Raw genomic sequence first — 19,060 nt, 5'->3', positions numbered from 1 at the left:
GCCAAAAATCACTGCCAACAAGTGCATGAACCTGTGTCACGGTGACTCCAGCAGCAGTTTTCAATTCAGTTTAAAGCCTCAATCTGTGTCAAAGACTTTTTCGCCCATTCAGTTCCCAGGGTACCTGAGGCAGCCACGCTTCAAGTGTGTTTCTTTGACCTCCTTGAGGATGGAGGAAGTTACTAATTTAGAACGTTTTTATACTGTAGCAGTGTGCGGTGTAACCTGAGAGTGAGCACTAGGCATTTTGACCTCTACTGCTTGTGGGTACTGAATCGAGACTGCCAAAACAGCTGCTGAGAGGCAGAAATTTTTAACTGTATGTACAACAGTTAGTCCTCACAGCAGTCGTCCTGCTTCACAAAGGGATATTCTTTCACTGCAGCTATTGAATTACATTGTCACAGTCTTCGTGGACGTCTTTGACTCTAACAGTATGAGACATACATGTCTTAACAACCACCAGAAAGAAGATATCTAGTCTATTACTGACCGTCTGAAAAAGTCACATAATGCTGTTGCTTGTCTTTTAAATTTTTTAAATCTTAAAAAAAAACAAAAAAACAGATTGTGTGGCAAATGAAGCAATTGGATTGTAACAGGTATTAACCAGGATAAGATAAGAAAATTTAGAAGCGATCTCTAAAGACCAAAGTCCTCTAGTGCTGCACAGCTTCTTATAACTGATGAATAACATGTTTGTGCTGGTGCATTACTAAAAGCTGTGAAAGACAAATTCCTGCTTTAAAATTAGTCATCTTGCGTGTGTTATCTTAGCTGTTACAAACTCACGTCTTACCTAAGTAATCCTTTCTCGTATCTCCAAAAGAGGTCTCATTATAAAATATCCCAAAAAATAGTCACTGTGCTAATTTGACACTTGCCTTTGCCTACATTAGAAGTCCTCAGTGTATTATCAAACAGAGAAAAGGAGAAAAGGATGCTCAGGGCATCATAGGATTAACTCGACTCAGACTGACAAGCAGAATTAACAGTCTGCGCTCTATCTGTTGTCATGTTCTCTTTGCCTCTGGCTTGTGACAGTCAAAATATTCTTATGCATATCAGTTGTCAGAAAGCAATGAACTCACAATAGTGCGCCTATACAACATAATTGTAAGGAGTACAGTATACAGCGCGCTTTTGAAGAAAGTTCCTTTGTGTTCATTTTGCTGTTATTCTCAAGATCTGGTTCTTACTGTGGAATCTTTTAGTATGACATGGAGCGAAACAATGCCTGGAGCTGCTGTCTGACAGGTTTGCACCTTATTATAATGACACCATTACCTGACATGAGATCAACCACCTGTACATGCAAATACACACAAAAGGTGCTTATGCACATAATACGTGTAAAGTAGGCACAGCGAGTATAATTTCAGGATTAGGTACCTAATGTTACCAGCATCCACTGTATAAATGGAACGTGAAGAGCAGGGAGAAATAAGGTCATGTCGACCTTTCACTTCTGCCTGAAGGAGGTGATTATGAAATGCCTTTAATATTGATGGAGAAGTAAATGGTAAGTAGCTCTGAGTCAAGCAGAATAAGACCAATGAAATATCTGAAAGAGCAGAGAGGCGGCGGGAGATTCAGTTCCACTTCAAATTTAGCTTTTCTAGCTAGGTATTAAATTCAAGTATGCAATCCAGGTTCCCTTTGTAACTTTGCCTCAGTATATAAGAGCTTGAGGCAAATGGGGGCATCACATCCTTCTTTGTTATCCCTCTTGTAGGAATGCCTGTCAAGCGGGTGCTATAGGAGGGAGGTAGGAGTCAGAGCCTGGCTAAGCACCTGCCCCTGCCTGTGAGAGGTCCGCGCAGGGACTTCCCAGGAGGGCTCTGAGTAGGTTTGCCAGCTTGTGGGGTCAGACAGTTATTAAACATATACTACTGATATTTGCAAAAAAAAAGAAAGAAAAAAAAGAAAGAACTGAAGAGAAAAAAAAGGAGGGAAAAAAAGCAGCTGTCTTCTTTCCAAGCTGGCAAGCTATAGTGCTGCAGTGAAATATGAAGCACGCACCAATATATGCACTCCCTGCTCTGTGCAAACACAATCCTGGCCACCTACAGCGGTGGCATGTGCAAGAAACCACACGTGCTGTAGAAGGTGGAGTTGCTATTGTCTTCCAGTAGTCTGATATTAATCTGACAGTTTCTGGAATTCTAAATTGATTATGTCTACAGCTTTTATGCCTAAATGAGGTGAAGTTTACTGCAGTAATAACCAGGTTTAAAGACCTGTGGCACAGAGAGAAGACGTGTTTTCTTTCCGACCAAAAAATTCATTTTACTAATTAGCAAACATCCAGAGATGGCACAGAAACATATATTCCATATACTATGCATGTACTGTGCAAATGGCACCGGGCTCCCTTTCAGAAGCAATTAAACTGTCAAGCTAGAGGTGGAAATACAACACCAAAAATCACTCATACAAATGAAACAATTACTGAGGAGGAGCAAATTAAAAAGCCAAACAGAAGCCAAAATGTCCTAATAACAAGTGAGGACAGACTGTACTAGCAAACTGAAGCCAAGAGAAGACAGCAGAACGTAACAATGAAGGAAATGGTAAACAACAAGAGAAGCTACAAACTGACAAGCTCTATAGAAATTTAAAAGGCAGCGCGGTAATTAACATGAAACCGTGCCTGCATATGCTCAGGAAGGTTCAGGTGGTTTCTATTACTTATACTGAGATCTAAATGCAAAGCATTTCACAATCCTTCTCTGTTCTCTTCTCATCAACAGAAATACACACTGATGCAAAAAAATACACACTACAGAGCTACTGCCCTGTCATAAAAAACTGGAAAAATCCCTTTCAGCTCTGAGCTTATTGTTAAACGTCAGCTTATTGTTAAGACCTGTGGCACTGAGAGAAGACATGTTTTCTTTCCAACCAAAATATTCATTTTACTAATTAGCACACCTTCACCCACAGAGAGGGAATAAAAGTAAGGGAATACCGCCAGACTCTGAGACGGCACAGAAACTGATATTTCTGTTTTTGAAGGAAATTTGACTGATCCATCACTTAAAGTCTCCCCAGGTGGTCTCTGCAGTTTTACAATTTTACATATTTCTATGCTAGTCTGGTGGTTTTCTCTTACTCTTACTCACTCTCTGTGGGTGAAAGTGTGCTAATTAGTAAAATAAATGTATATTCTGGTTGGAAACCACATATCTTAAACAATAAGATAGGTTGTAGCAATAATTTACAATAAATAAATATGATTACAACTTTTCCTGGACACATTTAAATCTTGTAGATTATTAGCACTGAAAGGGATTAACGTTGTCAAGCTGTCCGGGTATTCTGCAGTAACAGGAACATCTGCAAACCATAGAATACCTGCTATTTTCCCAGCAGCAGACCATCTGCACATAAACGGCCACATCCTTACAGACTCCACTCTGGCTTTTCCTGTGATGGTTCGGAGAAACTTGTCCTTTCTTGCAGCGGTAATTGCTGTTTGATATTGACTTTGCATCCGGGAAAATATTTTGGTGGTTGGGAGTGAAAGACATGAGAATGCTTGTACAGCAAGACTTGACTGGTGTGTTTATCATCTTGTGTCACTTGGTCTGTAAATTTCGCACTGGTTCTGAAGGTATGATTATGACCTGTTTGAAAGATGGGCGTGTTCAGTGCATGTGCTGTACATCCTGGATGGGGATGAATTGAGGAAGACCTCTCAAACCCTGTCATTATGTCTCACCTGGATTCCTGTTCGTTCTGATATAAACAGATGTCTTAAAGCACTTAAGCAGAGAAGTGCTGACTTCAGTCGTCGGCCTTAAGAGGCTCAATCTAGACCTTGCTTTGAATTTTCAAGCGTGTGTTGCTGTCAACCGTTGTTAAAGTTGTTGATTTTCCTGTATTGAATATGGAGCTGATTTTGTATGCATTTTCTGCTGCAGAGAGATTTGTCTAGCACACAGTGGGCAGAAGTGCATTTGCCAGGGCTCAATTGAATCTCACCATTAGACAAGCCACTTAACGCTGTGGGAATGTCATGCAAAGTTCAAGTGAAATCAAGCAGTCAGTGGGAGCGCAACAGTCTCCTTAGGGATGTCTGTGTCTCTTCTTGTGCTTCTTCTTTTATACTATGTTCACTCATATGTAACAGTAAGGATATTTCTTTGTTTGCTATTGTGTTTCCGGCATATTACACAATAATGGGACGAGCCCAATGGTTATATAAAAGGTCCTCTTACTTCTGATCTACATTTTTATGTTTAATTTCAAAAGAAGAAGCCCTGTGGCTTTTTCCTTTTATTCCACATTTAAAGTTTGTTCCTCTGTTTACAAAGATATGGGATTTCAACAATTTACATGATTTTGCATAATACAAATAGGTCTAAATGTGCATTATCACCACTAACATCCATGTAATCTTAGATGTGCTTTGAGGTATAGGAGGCTACTGCTCGTGAGTCTAGGATACGGTGGCTTACCTTTCATTTAATGAGCCATAGTTCTTTGAAGCTCAGTGTTTGTCTGCTGCACAAACCTTATCTGATTACTGGGCTAGTACAACAGGGCCTGAGTTGCTGGCTGCTAACCTCAGGTTAGTAGATCTGATTACTCTTCCAGTTGGGGTCCCACTGCAGGCAGCCAAAACCATCTTTGTTTGTTCTCTCTGTGGGTAGAAATTCTGGCAGCTGCAACACTCTTGATGCACCACTCTTTGTCTTGGCCATGCTCTCAGAACAGATTAAAGCATAAAAGTCGTATGTCCTTTGCTTACACTTAGGAATAATATTACTTCAATCACAGAGATGGTTTCTCTAAGAACCATGAAACCCCAGGCTTTGCTTAAAAGACGTGTTCCTTTTTTGAACTTGTCTTTTCTTGCTAATATCGAGCTCTTGCTGCCAAGGCAGACTGCATCAAAATATTCAAGATCTTCTAAGAGTCAGATTACTTAGAAGTATAATGTGGTGAAAAATAATAAACGCTTTTCCCTGATCCGTAATTGAGCCTGGCAGCACTATTGACGGTTAATCTCTGTCACTAATTCTCTGTTTCCTTGGTCTTGTGTTTTGGTTTCACTAGATAACATAATCATAACGCATAACAGCGTGGATTTGTTTAGGTTTTTTTTTTTTCATGGCATTTATCGCTGCGTTCCACGTATTCAGTTTTGCCCCATACTGTGTGATGAGAAACAGCTAAGTACCTTTTTGTAGGTGCATTGTCATGGAAACCACAACTCTGCCCATGGCCACTGCCATTCACTTAATTTATTCATTATTTGGTCACAGTAGCTTTTGAAAGCCCAAGGTTTTTAATGCTCAGTTGTGGCTCTCATTAGTGATATTAACTACAGTACTGTGCAAAAATATTGAGCCACCTCTCATTCCTTTATATTTTGCTTCCAAGGAACCAGACTTTTGTGAATCTTTTAAAGTGGTCTTCATCAGTAGTTCTGAAGCTCTTTTAAAGAGCATTGGCTACTTTTTCACTCATTTTCAGTCCAGTCCTTGGACCTGACAATTTTCAGAGGAATGTTTTTTTGTTTGTTAAACCACCTCCTCTAGTCTCTTCCTAGAAAAAACAGCTTTTCTTAATCTCTGCTGCTATCTCCACTTGGAGACCACTGATAAAGTAGTTTCTCAGGTGGACTTCCCAGATAGTAATCTAATAGGCCAGAGCTGCAGGCCAGACAATGCACTTTTGTTTGGATACAGAGATTTTTGCACCTCCATACATGGAGGTGGCATTAAAACATCAAAAAGGCAACTAACTCCAGGGATGTGCCAGTGTTGTATCTACACATAACAACAGCTTGGCAAAGAAACAATTTACATTGTTAAAATGTATTTTTAGGTACTTTTTTACTAGCACCTTTTTGCAAAAACAGTCTGCACAGGCATTTGACAGCAACAAAATATTATTTGTGCACCAACAAGATGATTTCCAAAGAGCTATTAGCTGAAAACATTGCATGTCTTGACATTCTGTGCAGTGTGTCCTTAAAAACAGTGAGCAAACTGGACAAATGGGGTAAAAAAGAAGAAGCAACAAGAAAGGAAATGGGGAGAAAAGGCTGAGATACACAAAATTATACAAAAACTGGACTGAAAATCAGTGGCAAAAGGTCTTCAAATCCAAATGTAGAACCTTTGGTTCATTCATATCGTTATCATTATGTTCAGTTGTGAGCGGTGCTACAGGGAGTTTCTACAGCAATCTGTATTAAACCCCTCAAAAATTCTTACAGCATCTTCTTAGGAGAATGTCCATCAAACCCTTACACAACCATTTCACCAGCAGCATAACATGCTGGACATCATTGAGAGGACACAGGTTCTGAAAGAGTTAACTAGAATAACAGTGGGTGAGTTTGGCTGCAGTGGAATCTCAGCTCAGCTCATAGAAACACTAATTGCAGTCAGGCAGGCCTGGGCTGGCGTATGGAGCTTTACAACCCCCCAGACCTTCTGTCAGGCCTCCTGTCTGGCTCTCAGACCCATCGCTATCAAAGTGAGCTCCACCAGGACAAAACCAGCCGTCAGGTTTCCTTTTTTTCCCTTTGGATACTTGTCACAGTTATAGCAATGCCACCAAAACATCGTGCCAGGAAGTTAGAAAGCGCTATTTAAGGTCTACAATTACTGTGTTCGCTACCTGCTGCTTATTCAATGGAAATGTTCCTTTAAAATCTCCTGTAATCACAGATAATTTTACAGGTTATGCTACCTATTAAAAGATTCAGCTCAGCAATTACACCAGACATTCAGATATCCTGTTGTGATTCAGGTTGAAGGTTATTATGGTGTGCATTCTCCCACGTGCTTTTCCTCATGTTTTTTTTTCTCGTTTCCAGATCCCGTCTTCTACTTTGGCAACACAGACTACCACGTGGATGAGAGTGATGGCTACGTGGAGGTGCAGGTGTGGAGGACAGGGACTGATCTTTCCAAAGGAGGAACTGTCACAGTGCGCTCCAGAAAGACAGATCCTGTCTCAGCTGAAGGTATCTGTTGGTCCCCTTCTCCAACAGCGTTGTCTAGTTTATTCTTAGATAAATGTAAATTCACAGAAAACAAAAGATTTCAGATGTCACATTGATAGTCATTTTGAGCTCAACTGTGCAAACAGATTTCAACACTGAATATGTTGAGTGGATGGCCTGGGGGAATGTAAACCCTGGTTAAAGGTGGGGGGAGGGGAGCTAGGGCTTTTCTGTTCGGACCATGTCTTATACGCGCTGGATCTACACATTGTTGTGAGGATAATGACAGTCTGACTGAGAATAGAGCTTCAGGAATGCATGCTAATTGTTCTGCTTGTTCCTAACCGCTTTGGACTGTAAGACTGGTTGCTATCCCTTCAAGTCTGCCCTATAGCGTCTATTATTTGGTTCCCCCTGGCAGTCTTCTCTTCTTTGCACAGATTCCTAACATCTCTACTCCTGCTTGCTTTGTAACTGCAAAAATAACCAAAATCTAATCATATGCAGCATGGTAGAAATTCAGACTCGCACTTACACACACAAGTGGGTCATAAGTACATGAAAAAAGCCTGAGGGCAAAGTTTGAGCTCTCAATACTCAGACTCTTCACAGAATAGCAGATGAATAACCTGTCAGCACTCAGGGAGATGTCCAGATTCTAGCAGTGCTGCTTTAATATCACAACAAATTCCAATTGTTCATGCCTATGAAACATGAAATCAAAGCAGGCATTTTGCTAGCATGAAGTATAGAACTTTTCAACTTGCTTGCAGCCTGAGATTCACAAATACATTATGAACATGAGAGCTGTTGTCAAGAAAAATATGATCATGTACTGTAGTTGATTTTTGCTATATGCACTACGTTTTATAAACACTATGTTCTTTGAAACATGTCTGACCTATATTGTGTTGTGGGGCAGCTGGTGTGGATTACGTGGGGATCAGCAGGAATCTAGACTTTGCACCAGGGGTCACCATGCAGACAGTTCGTGTGACAATCCTGGATGATCTGGGTCAGCCGGTGCTGGAAGGGCCAGAGAAGTTTGAACTGGTACTACGGATGCCAATGAACGGGATCCTCGGGGAGCCAAGCAAGACTGCTATCATCATCAACGACTCAGTTTCTGACTGTGAGTGAAAAAACATGGGATGCAATGAGAGCTTATTAACATGGCCACACTTATGTTTATCTATTATTTGTGATTTTTGGATTTAGTGCCAAAGGTGCAGTTCCGTGAAGCTACATATGTGGGCAATGAGAATTTGGGGCAGATCTCAGCCACTGTATACCGTAGCGGTGATATCAGTTATAAGTCCACAGTACGCTGTTACAGCAGACAGGGAACAGCACAGGTCATGATGGACTTCAATGAGAGGCCTAACACAGACGCTTCTATCATCACCTTCTTACCAGGTTGTATAGTAAAACTTTGCACATGTCCTCTTACATGGTTGGTGTGTGTGTGTATTTCTTACCTGCCCATAGTATTATAAGGCACCTTATGCTATATAAATAAAATTGAATTAAATTGGAACATTCAGTTTTGAAATATATTTGGAATGGTTAATTACTCATTTGTACTTTTTTCCAGGAGAAATTGAAAAACCGTGTCTACTGGTTTTGGTTGATGACACTGAACATGAGGAAGAGGAAGAGCTCCGTCTTGTTTTGGGAAGCCCTAAGAGTGACTCTCCATTTGGAGCATCCATTGGAGAGCAAAATGAAACACTTATCAAGATAAAAGATGATGGCGACAGTAAGAATCCTTTTTTGGCTAAAGAGACAGTGTAAAGGCTTTTGATATCATTATAACACATACAAAGTTAGATTAGATCTACAGTAGTGTTTTTAACAGATCACAAAGGTTGTGCCCACTGTGACTGTAATATAAGGCATGTGGAAATGTCAGTTATACTTTACTGTCAATATTTCATGGTTTTTCAGAGGCAATTATTAGTTTTGGAGAGACCAAATTCAGTGTGACTGAGCCAAAGGAAACTGGCCAAGTGTCTGTAGTAAGGATCCCAGTGCTGCGTGCTGGAGACACATCCAAGGTCTCTGTTGTCCGAGTTCACACCAAAGATGGATCTGCTACCTCTGGGGAGGACTACCATCCCATATCTGAGGGTAAATAATACTGCCAGGCACTTTTATCCCTCTAGCACAATTTTGAAATTTGCTCGAAAATATATTTGTCAAGTGTCTCTCCTTTCTCTCTGCAGAAATTGTTTTCAAACAAGGTGACAGAGACCATTTTGTGGAGGTGGAGATTTTATATGATGGTGTCAGAGAAATGAGGGAGGCGTTCACCGTGCACCTGAAGCCTGATGAGAACATGGTGGCAGAGACAAAGGTGAAAGCCAAACTAAATTAGTGTTTACCTTTAAAGCATCTAATTACCACGTTATCACTTTGCAATCAGTAATTTGTTCCCCTTTAAGAACTTGTCTTAATTGCTCTTATTGTCAATCAGCAGATGAGTAAAGCCATAATTTATATTGAGGAGACCAACAGCATGGCAGATGTGACATTCCCCTCAGTGCCCAGAGTGGTGTCGTTGCTGCATTACGATGACCCTGATGGAACCAGGGGCTCTCTGCCTGTGGCCGGATACCCAGTCATTTGTGTCACTGTGCGTCCTGATACTATGATAAATAGATAATTGTTGTCATTTTCTGTGTTAATGGTTAATTTAACAAAGCTTTGTGTCTCACAAGTCCAGATGAAATCTCTTAATGAGGTAGTATTTAACAGATGTGCACACTTTGTTTATTACGAGCTACCTTCAGGGCTCCTCGCTGACATAAAGAAACAATTTTGCTGTAGGTTTTGGTGGTGAATTTCACTTAAATGCACTGTTTCTTTTTCCTTTTACAGGCCTGTAATCCTAAGTACCCAGACTATGACAAAACAGGCTCCATCTGTGTGAGCGAGAACATCAACAACACCCTAACTCGGTATCGTTGGCTCGTCAGCGCCCCCACTGGTCCAGACGGCGTTACCAGCCCGATGAGGGAAGTTGACTTTGACACCTTCTTCACCTCGTCTAAAATGATAACTCTGGATTCAGTCTATTTCCAGGCTGGTTCTAGGGTTCAGTGTGCAGCAAGAGCTGTGAACTCTAATGGAGATGAAGGTCTAGAACTCACTAGCCCCATAGTATCCATCAGCACAGACGAGGGTGAGTTTAGTTCATTCGCTAACTTTGAACATTCAGTGTCTTTCATAAAAAGAGCTTATCATGACAAAAATTTGAATTGTTTATTAGAGAAATAGAATATTTGATGTTGCTTTGTATATGTCATGGTTGCAGGGATGTGCCAGCCCCGTGTTGCAGGCACAGTGGGGGCCGAGCCCTTCTCTGCTAAGCTGCGATACAGTGGAGCAGAAGACAGAGACCACCCCAATCTTATCAAACTAACTGTCACCATGCCTCACATTGATGGTAAACAATTCCTGACTGAAAATTAAGAAATCATGCAGAGACAGAATGTTGTTTTGAAACATCATTCATGTCACTAATCAACCATATTCTTTTAATAAGAAACTACTTAAGTTATTCACCAATTATTAAATTGTCTGCTGTCCAACTGCTACATGTGTGTCCCTGTAGGTATGTTGCCTGTAGTATCTACACGGCCTCTGTCAAACTTTGAGCTGACGCTTAGCCCCGACGGTACCCGTGTTGGGCACCATCGCTGCTCCAACTTGCTGGACTACACTGAGGTTAAGACTCGCTATGGCTTCCTCTCTGATGCCACCAAAAATCTAGAAGTAATCGGCGAGACTGCGCCTTACCAGTACAGCACTTCCCTCAGGGGGTCCAGCACACTACGATTCTACAAAAACCTTAACTTGGAGGCTTGTTTGTGGGAATTCACAAGCTACTATGACATGTCTGAGCTGCTCAGCGACTGTGGAGGCACCATCGGAACTGACGGACAGGTAAGCAGTCCTGCCTTGGAGGTCTGGCTCACCTTTGAACCCGTGGCTAAAACAAGCCTTGTCCATTTGCCTAGTTGTTTTTTACTTGGAAGATTAGGTAAATCCTGGTACATTGTCTGGAGATCTCTTCATTTCCTAAAAGGACCAGGGGTTTGTCTTGCTAAAGTAGCAAGTCTCCCTGTTTTCCCTTTTTTGCTATTGGCACATATGCCTTACAGGCATCAACATTTTTTTTTCACCTTGGCAACGTATTCTTAGTTTAAGTTAAGTTAATTAAAACAGAGTGTTGATAAAGATGGTTTGGAAGCGTACAGGGGGCAAATCATGGTAAAAGCCTCCTCTACAATCCATGCTGATGATTATTAATTCATGCCCTACAGCACTTGCAAATATATTTTGGCTCTGAGGATATGTTGAATTGTATATTGGTTTGCTATTATAATGGGAGATACTTATTTTATATAGCTCCAGGTTTATTTAATAACAAGGGCATCACCCAGGCGTTAACAGCCTTTCTCAACAAGTGGAACTTTGTTGCCTTAAGTTATGAGATCTAAAAGTGAACGCAGCAGAAATAAACACGTCTTAGCAAGTAAGCAGTCTGCTGCCAGTAACATAATTTCTTTATTGATTAGTGACCACATTTATCAGAGATATTATTTTTTTTAAAAACAAACAATACATTTATAAGTTATGAAAAAAGATTAATGATGTTTTTTTCACTGGTATACATTTATATACAGGACTTGTACTGTGTATAAATGTAAAGAGTGAGGCCTCACAGGTTCACTTTGAGCATCAGTGGAAAAAGGAACAGTCTTTTTTTGTTGCTGCCCTGTGACCCAAGTGCTCTTCTAAGTGGGCAGGCTGGCTGATTGGAGACAACTCTGTGCAGGCCGGGGCGACTGTCATGTCACAGTGCAGGGCTTAGTGCCCAGCCTAACAGGGCCACAGGAATCTATTAAAGCCCAGCAGGTTGTGTCAGAAGGCCATTCTGCAAATCGTTTGCCTGAGCTCTAAATGCCCAGAGGCGTAGGCACGTCTACACATGAACACAGAGCCAGTGCAGGCAGGTACCGCTCACAGGTCAGAGGAAAGTGCAGATACCAGAGACTGCTCCCACATTCACCACTTTGACCATTTTAAAACAGCTCTTTTAGAGCAGAAATGTTTCCAGTGAGTCAGTATCTCCAGCAGCAGTATAATATATGTAGCACATTATTGCAGCCACATAAGTACAATGTACACTATAAAGAATGCAGTCATATCTTACTGCTATAGATCTTAAACTGGACTTGATGGTGTCAGATTTCCCTGTAAAGTGTCCTTTAGGTCCACAGCACACACATATACTGTACACACGACTACATGCGTATTATTAACTTCAGTAACATGAAGCATTTTTTCAGAATATACCTTAAAACAGCCACAATGGCTCATTTTCTTTGTGAGCTATTCTATGTGCACTGTATTCATGATGTTGTTATGTCTTTGAACCTCAGGAACAAGACCAGGTTCGCTTTTGAAGTTTAAATTTAATCTTACTCTGTCACGTCATGTTGCTTTTCACTGCAGGTGCTTAATCTGGTCCAGTCCTTTGTGACCCTACGAGTCCCATTACATGTGTCATATGTCTTTCACTCCCCCGTGGGAGCGGGAGGATGGCAGCACTTTGACTTACAGTCGGAGCTGAGACTCACATTTGTGTACGACACTGCCATCTTATGGAGAGATGGAATCGGTAGCCCGCCAGAGGCTGAACTACAAGGCAAGATTTGAGCTGCAGTTTGCAATAAAGATTTAACACAATACTTTTATGTCATTTCTACAATCTAAGGCCCTGTAAATTAAGGAATATGCAACCTAAAATAGTCTGTCACTGTCTTTGCAGGTGCCCTTTACCCAACCAGCATGCGTATAAATAGTCAAGGACAACTAGTTGTCAACTTCCGCACAGAGGCTCGATTCAGAGGCCTGTTTGTGTTTTCACATCCAGGTATGTCATGAGTTATATAATATGCAGTTTAAATGTAATGAGGCTCTTTAGCATGTCATAATATGTTTCAAAAATGCAAAATAAACAGATTCTAGAAGATGTTTAGTGTAAAAAAGCGTGACCACAGCTTTGCAGATTTTACCTGTGACTTATATTTAATTAATGATACTAACCAATAAGGTCATTTTATGTTTGCTTCTGATGACTGATGTCTTTTTTCCCAACAGCTTCACTACTCACCTCCATGGTTATGTGTCCTGAACACCCTGGTTTAACCTTTAACCTTAGCCTTGTGAGAACTGAGCCAACCTACAGCCAGCCTATCCAGCAGTGGATATTCATCTCTGATTTTGCTGTGAGGAGAGAGTTTGCAGCATTTGTTTTCTCATTTATTTTTCTTACACTTTATTCTTAATTAATCACATTTTTCCACTCAGGTGCGTGACTACTCTGGCATGTACACAGTGAAGCTCATCCCTTGTACGTCCCCTCCCAGCCTGGAGTACGCAGTCCCTCCTGTCTGCAATCCCAGAGAGCCTCTCACCTTCGACCTGGATATCCGCTTTCAGCAGGTAATTCCACCTTGTCTAACAAGTTATGCCTGCATCAGATTTAACCACATATTTCACAATTTTACTCACAATATACACCGATCAGCCACTTTATTAGGTATACCTGTTCGACTGCAGTCAACTGCATTAATAGAAATATCTGATCCAAATATCTATCCAATCATGTGGCAGCAACTTAATGCAGGTAGACATGGTCAAGGTGACCTTCTGAAACTCAAAATTTAACGTTAGAACTGTATTTATAGTAAAATTATATTTTCAACACTGATCATTACACTGTTTTCTCATTACTCATTACATTACTTATATCGCCTATGTCGATTGGATCTATGGGGAAGAATGGTGTTTAAGTGACTCTAAACGTGGTCTTTGTTGGTGTCAGATGGGCTGGTTTGAATATTTCACAAACTGTTAATCTACTGGGATTTCCCCACACAAACATCTCCAGGATTTACAGAAAGTGGTCCAAAAAAGAGAAAACATCCAGTTTGCAGCAGTTTTCTAGGTGTTAGAGGTCAGAGGAAAATGACCAGACTGCTCTAAACGAATGGGAAGGCAACAGTAACTCAAGGAACCAATCATCTCTGAACACGAAAACACATCAAACCTGTTAGCAGATGAGCTACAGCAACAGAAAACCACACCAGGTGCCACTCCTGTCAGCTAAGAACAGGAAACCAAGGCTACAAATCGAAAAGACTCACCAAAATTGCAAAATAGAAGGTTGGAATAGTTGGCAGGTTGGCATAGATATCATGAAAGCATGGATTCTTCTTGTCTTTTACCAGCAGTTCAGGCTGTCACAAAGCTTAAATCATCTCAAACTGGTTTCTTGAACATGACAACAGTTCACTTTACTTAAATGACCTCCCCAGTCAACATATTTCAGTCCAATAAAGCACCTTTAGGATGTGATGAACCTGGAGATTCACATCATGGATGTGTAGCTGATAAATGTGGAGCACCTATGCGATGCTTTCATGTCAATATGGATCAAATTCCTCTCTGAGGAATGTTTCCAGCACTTTGTTGAATCAATGCCATGAAGAATTAAGGCAGTTGTGAAAGCAAAAGGGAATCCAACCTGGTACTGGTAGGGTCTGTCTAACAAAGTATTCTGTGAATGTTAAAAAAAAGAAGACCCATCAAATCTTCATATTTGGTAGTTAAATATCCAAACTATGAATAAATAGTAAATATGTTTGTTGTTTTCTGTCTTCTGTGTCTTCTTAGGTTAGTGATCCAGTGGCTGCTGAGTTCAGTCTAAACACACAGATGATCTTACTTTCTAAACGGACACTCTGGCTCTCAGACGGCTCCATGGGCTTTGGACAGGAGAGTGACACTGCTTTCTCAGAGGGTAATACTGTAACATTTATAAAGCGCCTTGAAAATCTTTAACAAAAAACTATTTTAAAAATGTGAAAAAGAAAAAATAACATTAAAGAAATGAAATAAATAAGCTCCGAGCTTGAAATGTGGCTGTGAATGTTTTCATTGCTCAGTTGCGTGGACTTCTCTTCATTCTACAGATCAAAAAGAAATTCCTGTGTGATGAATGGTTCTGTTGATTTGGCAGAAACGTCCCCATTATTTACTGACTCAACAACTCAACAAAACAAAATGAAAGGAAAATGAGAGCTTCATGAAGTGCCTACTACTTCCACATCTTTTTCCTAAACAGGCTAATTATGAGAATGCCTGCATTTTGTGTCCATCAGCAAGGTCTTAAAACACTTAAAGTCCTTGAAGCTGCTGTCTGAGTCAGTGTAGAGAGTGAGAGTGGTTTTAGCTGGGCTTTTAGTGGTTTTTCCTCATTATATAGCTGAGCAAAGTACAGTCATTTGAGAGAACTGAATCTGCAGGCATAATAGAACCACTTTTACTAACTTTTCATTAAACCATCAAATTTATGCTTGTAATGACCGATGTTTTACTCGTGATGAAATCTTTATTTCTTTTTTATCAGGGGATACAGTTTATGGGAGAGTGATGGTGGATCCAGTACAGAACTTGGGCAGCTCCTTTATTTGTAACATAGAAAAAGTGTTCCTGTGCACTGGAGCAGATGGATACGTCCCTAAATATAACCCGAGCAATTTTGAGTTCGGCTGTCTGGCTGATGCTCCGTCACTGCTTTACAGATTCAAGATCATTGTAAGTAACAAAAAAAATATTTCTTATAGAGTCATGTGTCCTCTGGGCCTATTCAAACTTCATCGTTTCCTGTGTAATTTTTTGACTTCAGGACAAGGCCCAGCCGGAGACCCAGGCTCGGGTATTTGGTGATGTACCTTTTAATGCCTTCCTGGCAGTGGATGACCCCGGTGCCTTAGCACTGGTGAGACAACCTGGTTCAGATGGTTTCAGAATGGATTCAACAGCTCTTTTCCAGGTCAGTAAAAACAAATTGAAAACACACTTGTAAATACTTCACATGATCTAAAATCACAAACCTATGAGTCATTCCAGAGGATACATTACACTGAAACTATTTAGAGCTAACTTAACCTACCTTTATGGTGTGAGCATGGTATCCCACTCTGTAGAGATCACAGACTAATAGCACCAGACTAATGGGTTTTTATTCCGCTGACATTTTATCCCTAACAAGCTGATAGAGAAAAAGACTTAATGACCAGACACTGTCTGTGCCCTCATGAAAAGCTCCTTAGGCTGGCTTTCATAGAGGTTATGATACCAGAGTTATGTATTTTTGGTATGACTCACACTCTCCACTTTTCACCATGTCCAAATTGCTGCTTTTGGTCAGGGAATCTATGTTTCTTGGCTTGTTAACAAGGAAAAGTCAGTATCATTAAGTCTGCAGACTGGCAGGGCATTTTCCAGTGGTTAAACAAGTTTTGTGCTTTTCTATTCAGTTTATGCAGTGACTGGAGTGAACTGGACTCTAAGGTTTAGCTGTTTTAATCACAAAACTAAACTAAAGTTGTTCCTTACAAGAAAATGCCAAAAAATAAAGGTTTCATAGCACATATGTACTACTCTCTGCATAGAACTGTTAGATCTGACTCTAATGGGTATAGTTTAATAAAGCTGGCAGTTAAGGATCTCTGAGAATAGATATACTTTTACCCTTCCGCTAAAAGATGGGGAAGAGGCGGCAAAAACCACTTTATCAATTGTGTCCTTTTTTTTATCTGGTTAATTTGAGACACATGGATGGATGGACATCAAAATAATAGCTGTTGCTCGTTTCAGGTGGCTGCAGGAAGAGAGTGGTACATACACACCATCTACACTGTCCGGTCCCGGGACAATGCTAACCGTGGCATAGGGAAGAGAAGCCTGGAGTACCACGTGATGAGTCAGCACACTGATTTGCTTCCCAGGAGTCAACATCGCCTCAGAAGATCAGCTAATGATGTCCTAGATACAGTAGAGGACATTGGTGTGAGTAACAATCGTGGCACCAACATCCTGCACATCGCCCTGGACCGCAGTGGCCAACAGAGGACAAGCCCGGACAGGGAGATCTTTACCAAAGGACACATCCCTCATGAGCTCAAAGAGAGGGATGGTGACGACAGCCTGGTTTTGATGATTGGTGTCTTTGTGGGGCTGCTACTCACCGTTCTCGTCATCATTGTGGTGGTGTTACTAGTTCGGTCCAAGCAAGAGAAGAAAGAAGTGCCCAAAAACTCCAGCAGCGCAGAGCCCATGATGACACAAAACATCAGTGACAGCTCAGAGGTCTAACTGACAGACTGAAGATTGAGAAAGTTGTTTTATGTTGCAAGTGCCTCACATTTACATAAAAAAACTGAAGATTGCGTGTGAAACAACACAAACTACAAGAGCTTTGATTCTATTCAGAAATCTACTTGAAATATTGCATCACTCCTAATGCTGGAGAGTGGTCTGGACACTAGGAGATGGACAGTGTTAGTAGCTGTTTTAAAGCACTTGTCAAGTTGTCACTTATTGATTGGCCTTTGATGCCACTTGATCCAAAAAGATGTTATTAAGTTTCCAAAGGTGCTACAGAAGATGCCTCTTACCTTGAATGGCGTTTGGTGTTTTGCTGAGTAGGTCTAGAGAGGTCGGATATTTTGCATTTGCTGACACTGTCCACGGTACGCTTTCACTGGAAAAACCCGTCTGTTCTTACAGAGGATGATTCGATTCTGTGTGTGCCTAAGAAGTCACAGGACTTTACGGTTTTATGATGTAAAATGTGTGTCCTGTGCGTTCAGTAAAACGCTCAGTTGAAAATCATCCAAGTGAATATTATTTTCTTGTGCTTATGTTCTTGCATGCAATTAATTTTTGTACTTTAGGATTTAAAAAAAAGTCTCACTGCTGATTTAAACTGGCTTGTGGCAAATGTGTCTGATCTACTGTACTTCCACATGTTTGTATTTTACAGTATATCCCATGAGAAACTGTATTTATCTAATGGTTATTGTTCTTCTCATAGTTAACATATGGCACTGAATCAGATAGGGGAACTTAAACAGTTCTCTTAAAGGATCCTGTGGTGTTACAGCAGCTTTCGGGACAGCTGGTCTGCAGTGTACAGTGTAGTGTAGTAATGGTTTCACATCCACTATTTCTAACAGGAACTACATTCACAACTGGTACGCTTAAATTCTACTGTAAGTGTTGCCTACTGTAGCTTTGTAGAGCTTGCTAAATCCCTTTCTCAACAGGGCTACATGTTGACTGTGCTTATTTTTTATGCTTTATTTCACTTAAAGGGAATGAAATGTTTAATCTGCAATCATTCTCTCTTTGATTTTTGATATTTTGGTTTTAAATATATTTATTTTCCAAGTATTGTTCTGTTGACACAAATCAATGCTTTTCTGCCTTTGATTTTGATTCATCTGATCTTTTTTTCTCAGACGGTATGACATGCTTATTATTGTGATATTGCAGTAGATATTAACAGTTTGCATTGAAAGAAAAAACGCTAAAAACTTTATCCATGTTGCCATAAAATCTGATTACCTCATACTACTGTGTATCCTATAATAAACATCAGCTTCATAATCACTTTGTAAATGTCAAGGTTTTTTGCTTTTTTTTATTATTATTTTGAAATTGAAAACAATTCTATGCAACCTGTGATAAAATACCTTGATGGAATGTTTATCCACAGTATGATTTTTTTGTTTTTCAGTGCACATTTTGCTTGCTAATCTAGGTTTGACACTGTATCAATGTACTGTGCTTCTTTTACTATACTCTAATACGCTGAGTGCATTTGGAGCTTTTTATGCACATTTATGTATCTATGTATATACACATATGTATTACATATAAATATACCATTTGGATGTTTTGGGAACAGTTATTGTTAAAAGATGCATACTGTATGTGCTGTAAGTATTTGTAACATAGACCAGGAAGACAACATGGTCTGCAAATAAATAATTTTTCAAGAAAATAGCATTGAACTTAATGATTTCATGAAATAAATATAGAAATATTGGGAAAAGAAGCGTCTTCACAAGTCAGTGAAATTGAAATTTGTACCCACTGTAGCCCAAAATGTGTGTCCCCAGTGCCTGTGTAAATTACAATTTCACTGTCAATACTGTTAAACGATTT

The 19,060-nt window shown here is 40.3% G+C and overlaps 1 protein-coding gene across 1 annotated transcript in view; it reads left to right on the top strand.

Moving 5' to 3' along the window:
- frem2b (FRAS1 related extracellular matrix 2b) overlaps positions 1–18,916 on the top strand; it is a 49,745-nt gene extending 30,829 nt beyond the window's left edge. The window contains exons 7-24 of the mRNA XM_039598011.1: positions 6,839–6,988; positions 7,890–8,099; positions 8,186–8,383; positions 8,562–8,726; positions 8,915–9,097; positions 9,193–9,323; positions 9,447–9,602; positions 9,848–10,151; positions 10,284–10,415; positions 10,584–10,915; positions 12,491–12,683; positions 12,807–12,911; positions 13,139–13,266; positions 13,349–13,483; positions 14,717–14,843; positions 15,453–15,640; positions 15,732–15,878; positions 16,706–18,916. Of these exons, the coding sequence (XP_039453945.1) occupies positions 6,839–6,988; positions 7,890–8,099; positions 8,186–8,383; positions 8,562–8,726; positions 8,915–9,097; positions 9,193–9,323; positions 9,447–9,602; positions 9,848–10,151; positions 10,284–10,415; positions 10,584–10,915; positions 12,491–12,683; positions 12,807–12,911; positions 13,139–13,266; positions 13,349–13,483; positions 14,717–14,843; positions 15,453–15,640; positions 15,732–15,878; positions 16,706–17,203 (3,482 nt within the window). The 3' untranslated portion in view covers positions 17,204–18,916. The remainder of the gene's footprint in view (positions 1–6,838; positions 6,989–7,889; positions 8,100–8,185; positions 8,384–8,561; positions 8,727–8,914; positions 9,098–9,192; positions 9,324–9,446; positions 9,603–9,847; positions 10,152–10,283; positions 10,416–10,583; positions 10,916–12,490; positions 12,684–12,806; positions 12,912–13,138; positions 13,267–13,348; positions 13,484–14,716; positions 14,844–15,452; positions 15,641–15,731; positions 15,879–16,705) is intronic.
- Positions 18,917–19,060: the final 144 nt, after the last annotated feature.

Source organism: Oreochromis aureus, linkage group 14, assembly GCF_013358895.1.
Source record: "Oreochromis aureus strain Israel breed Guangdong linkage group 14, ZZ_aureus, whole genome shotgun sequence".
In the NCBI taxonomy this organism is placed as follows: domain Eukaryota; kingdom Metazoa; phylum Chordata; class Actinopteri; order Cichliformes; family Cichlidae; genus Oreochromis; species Oreochromis aureus.
The sequence above is the reverse complement of the archived record's forward strand: the minus strand, read 5'-3'. Positions and strand labels throughout refer to the sequence as shown.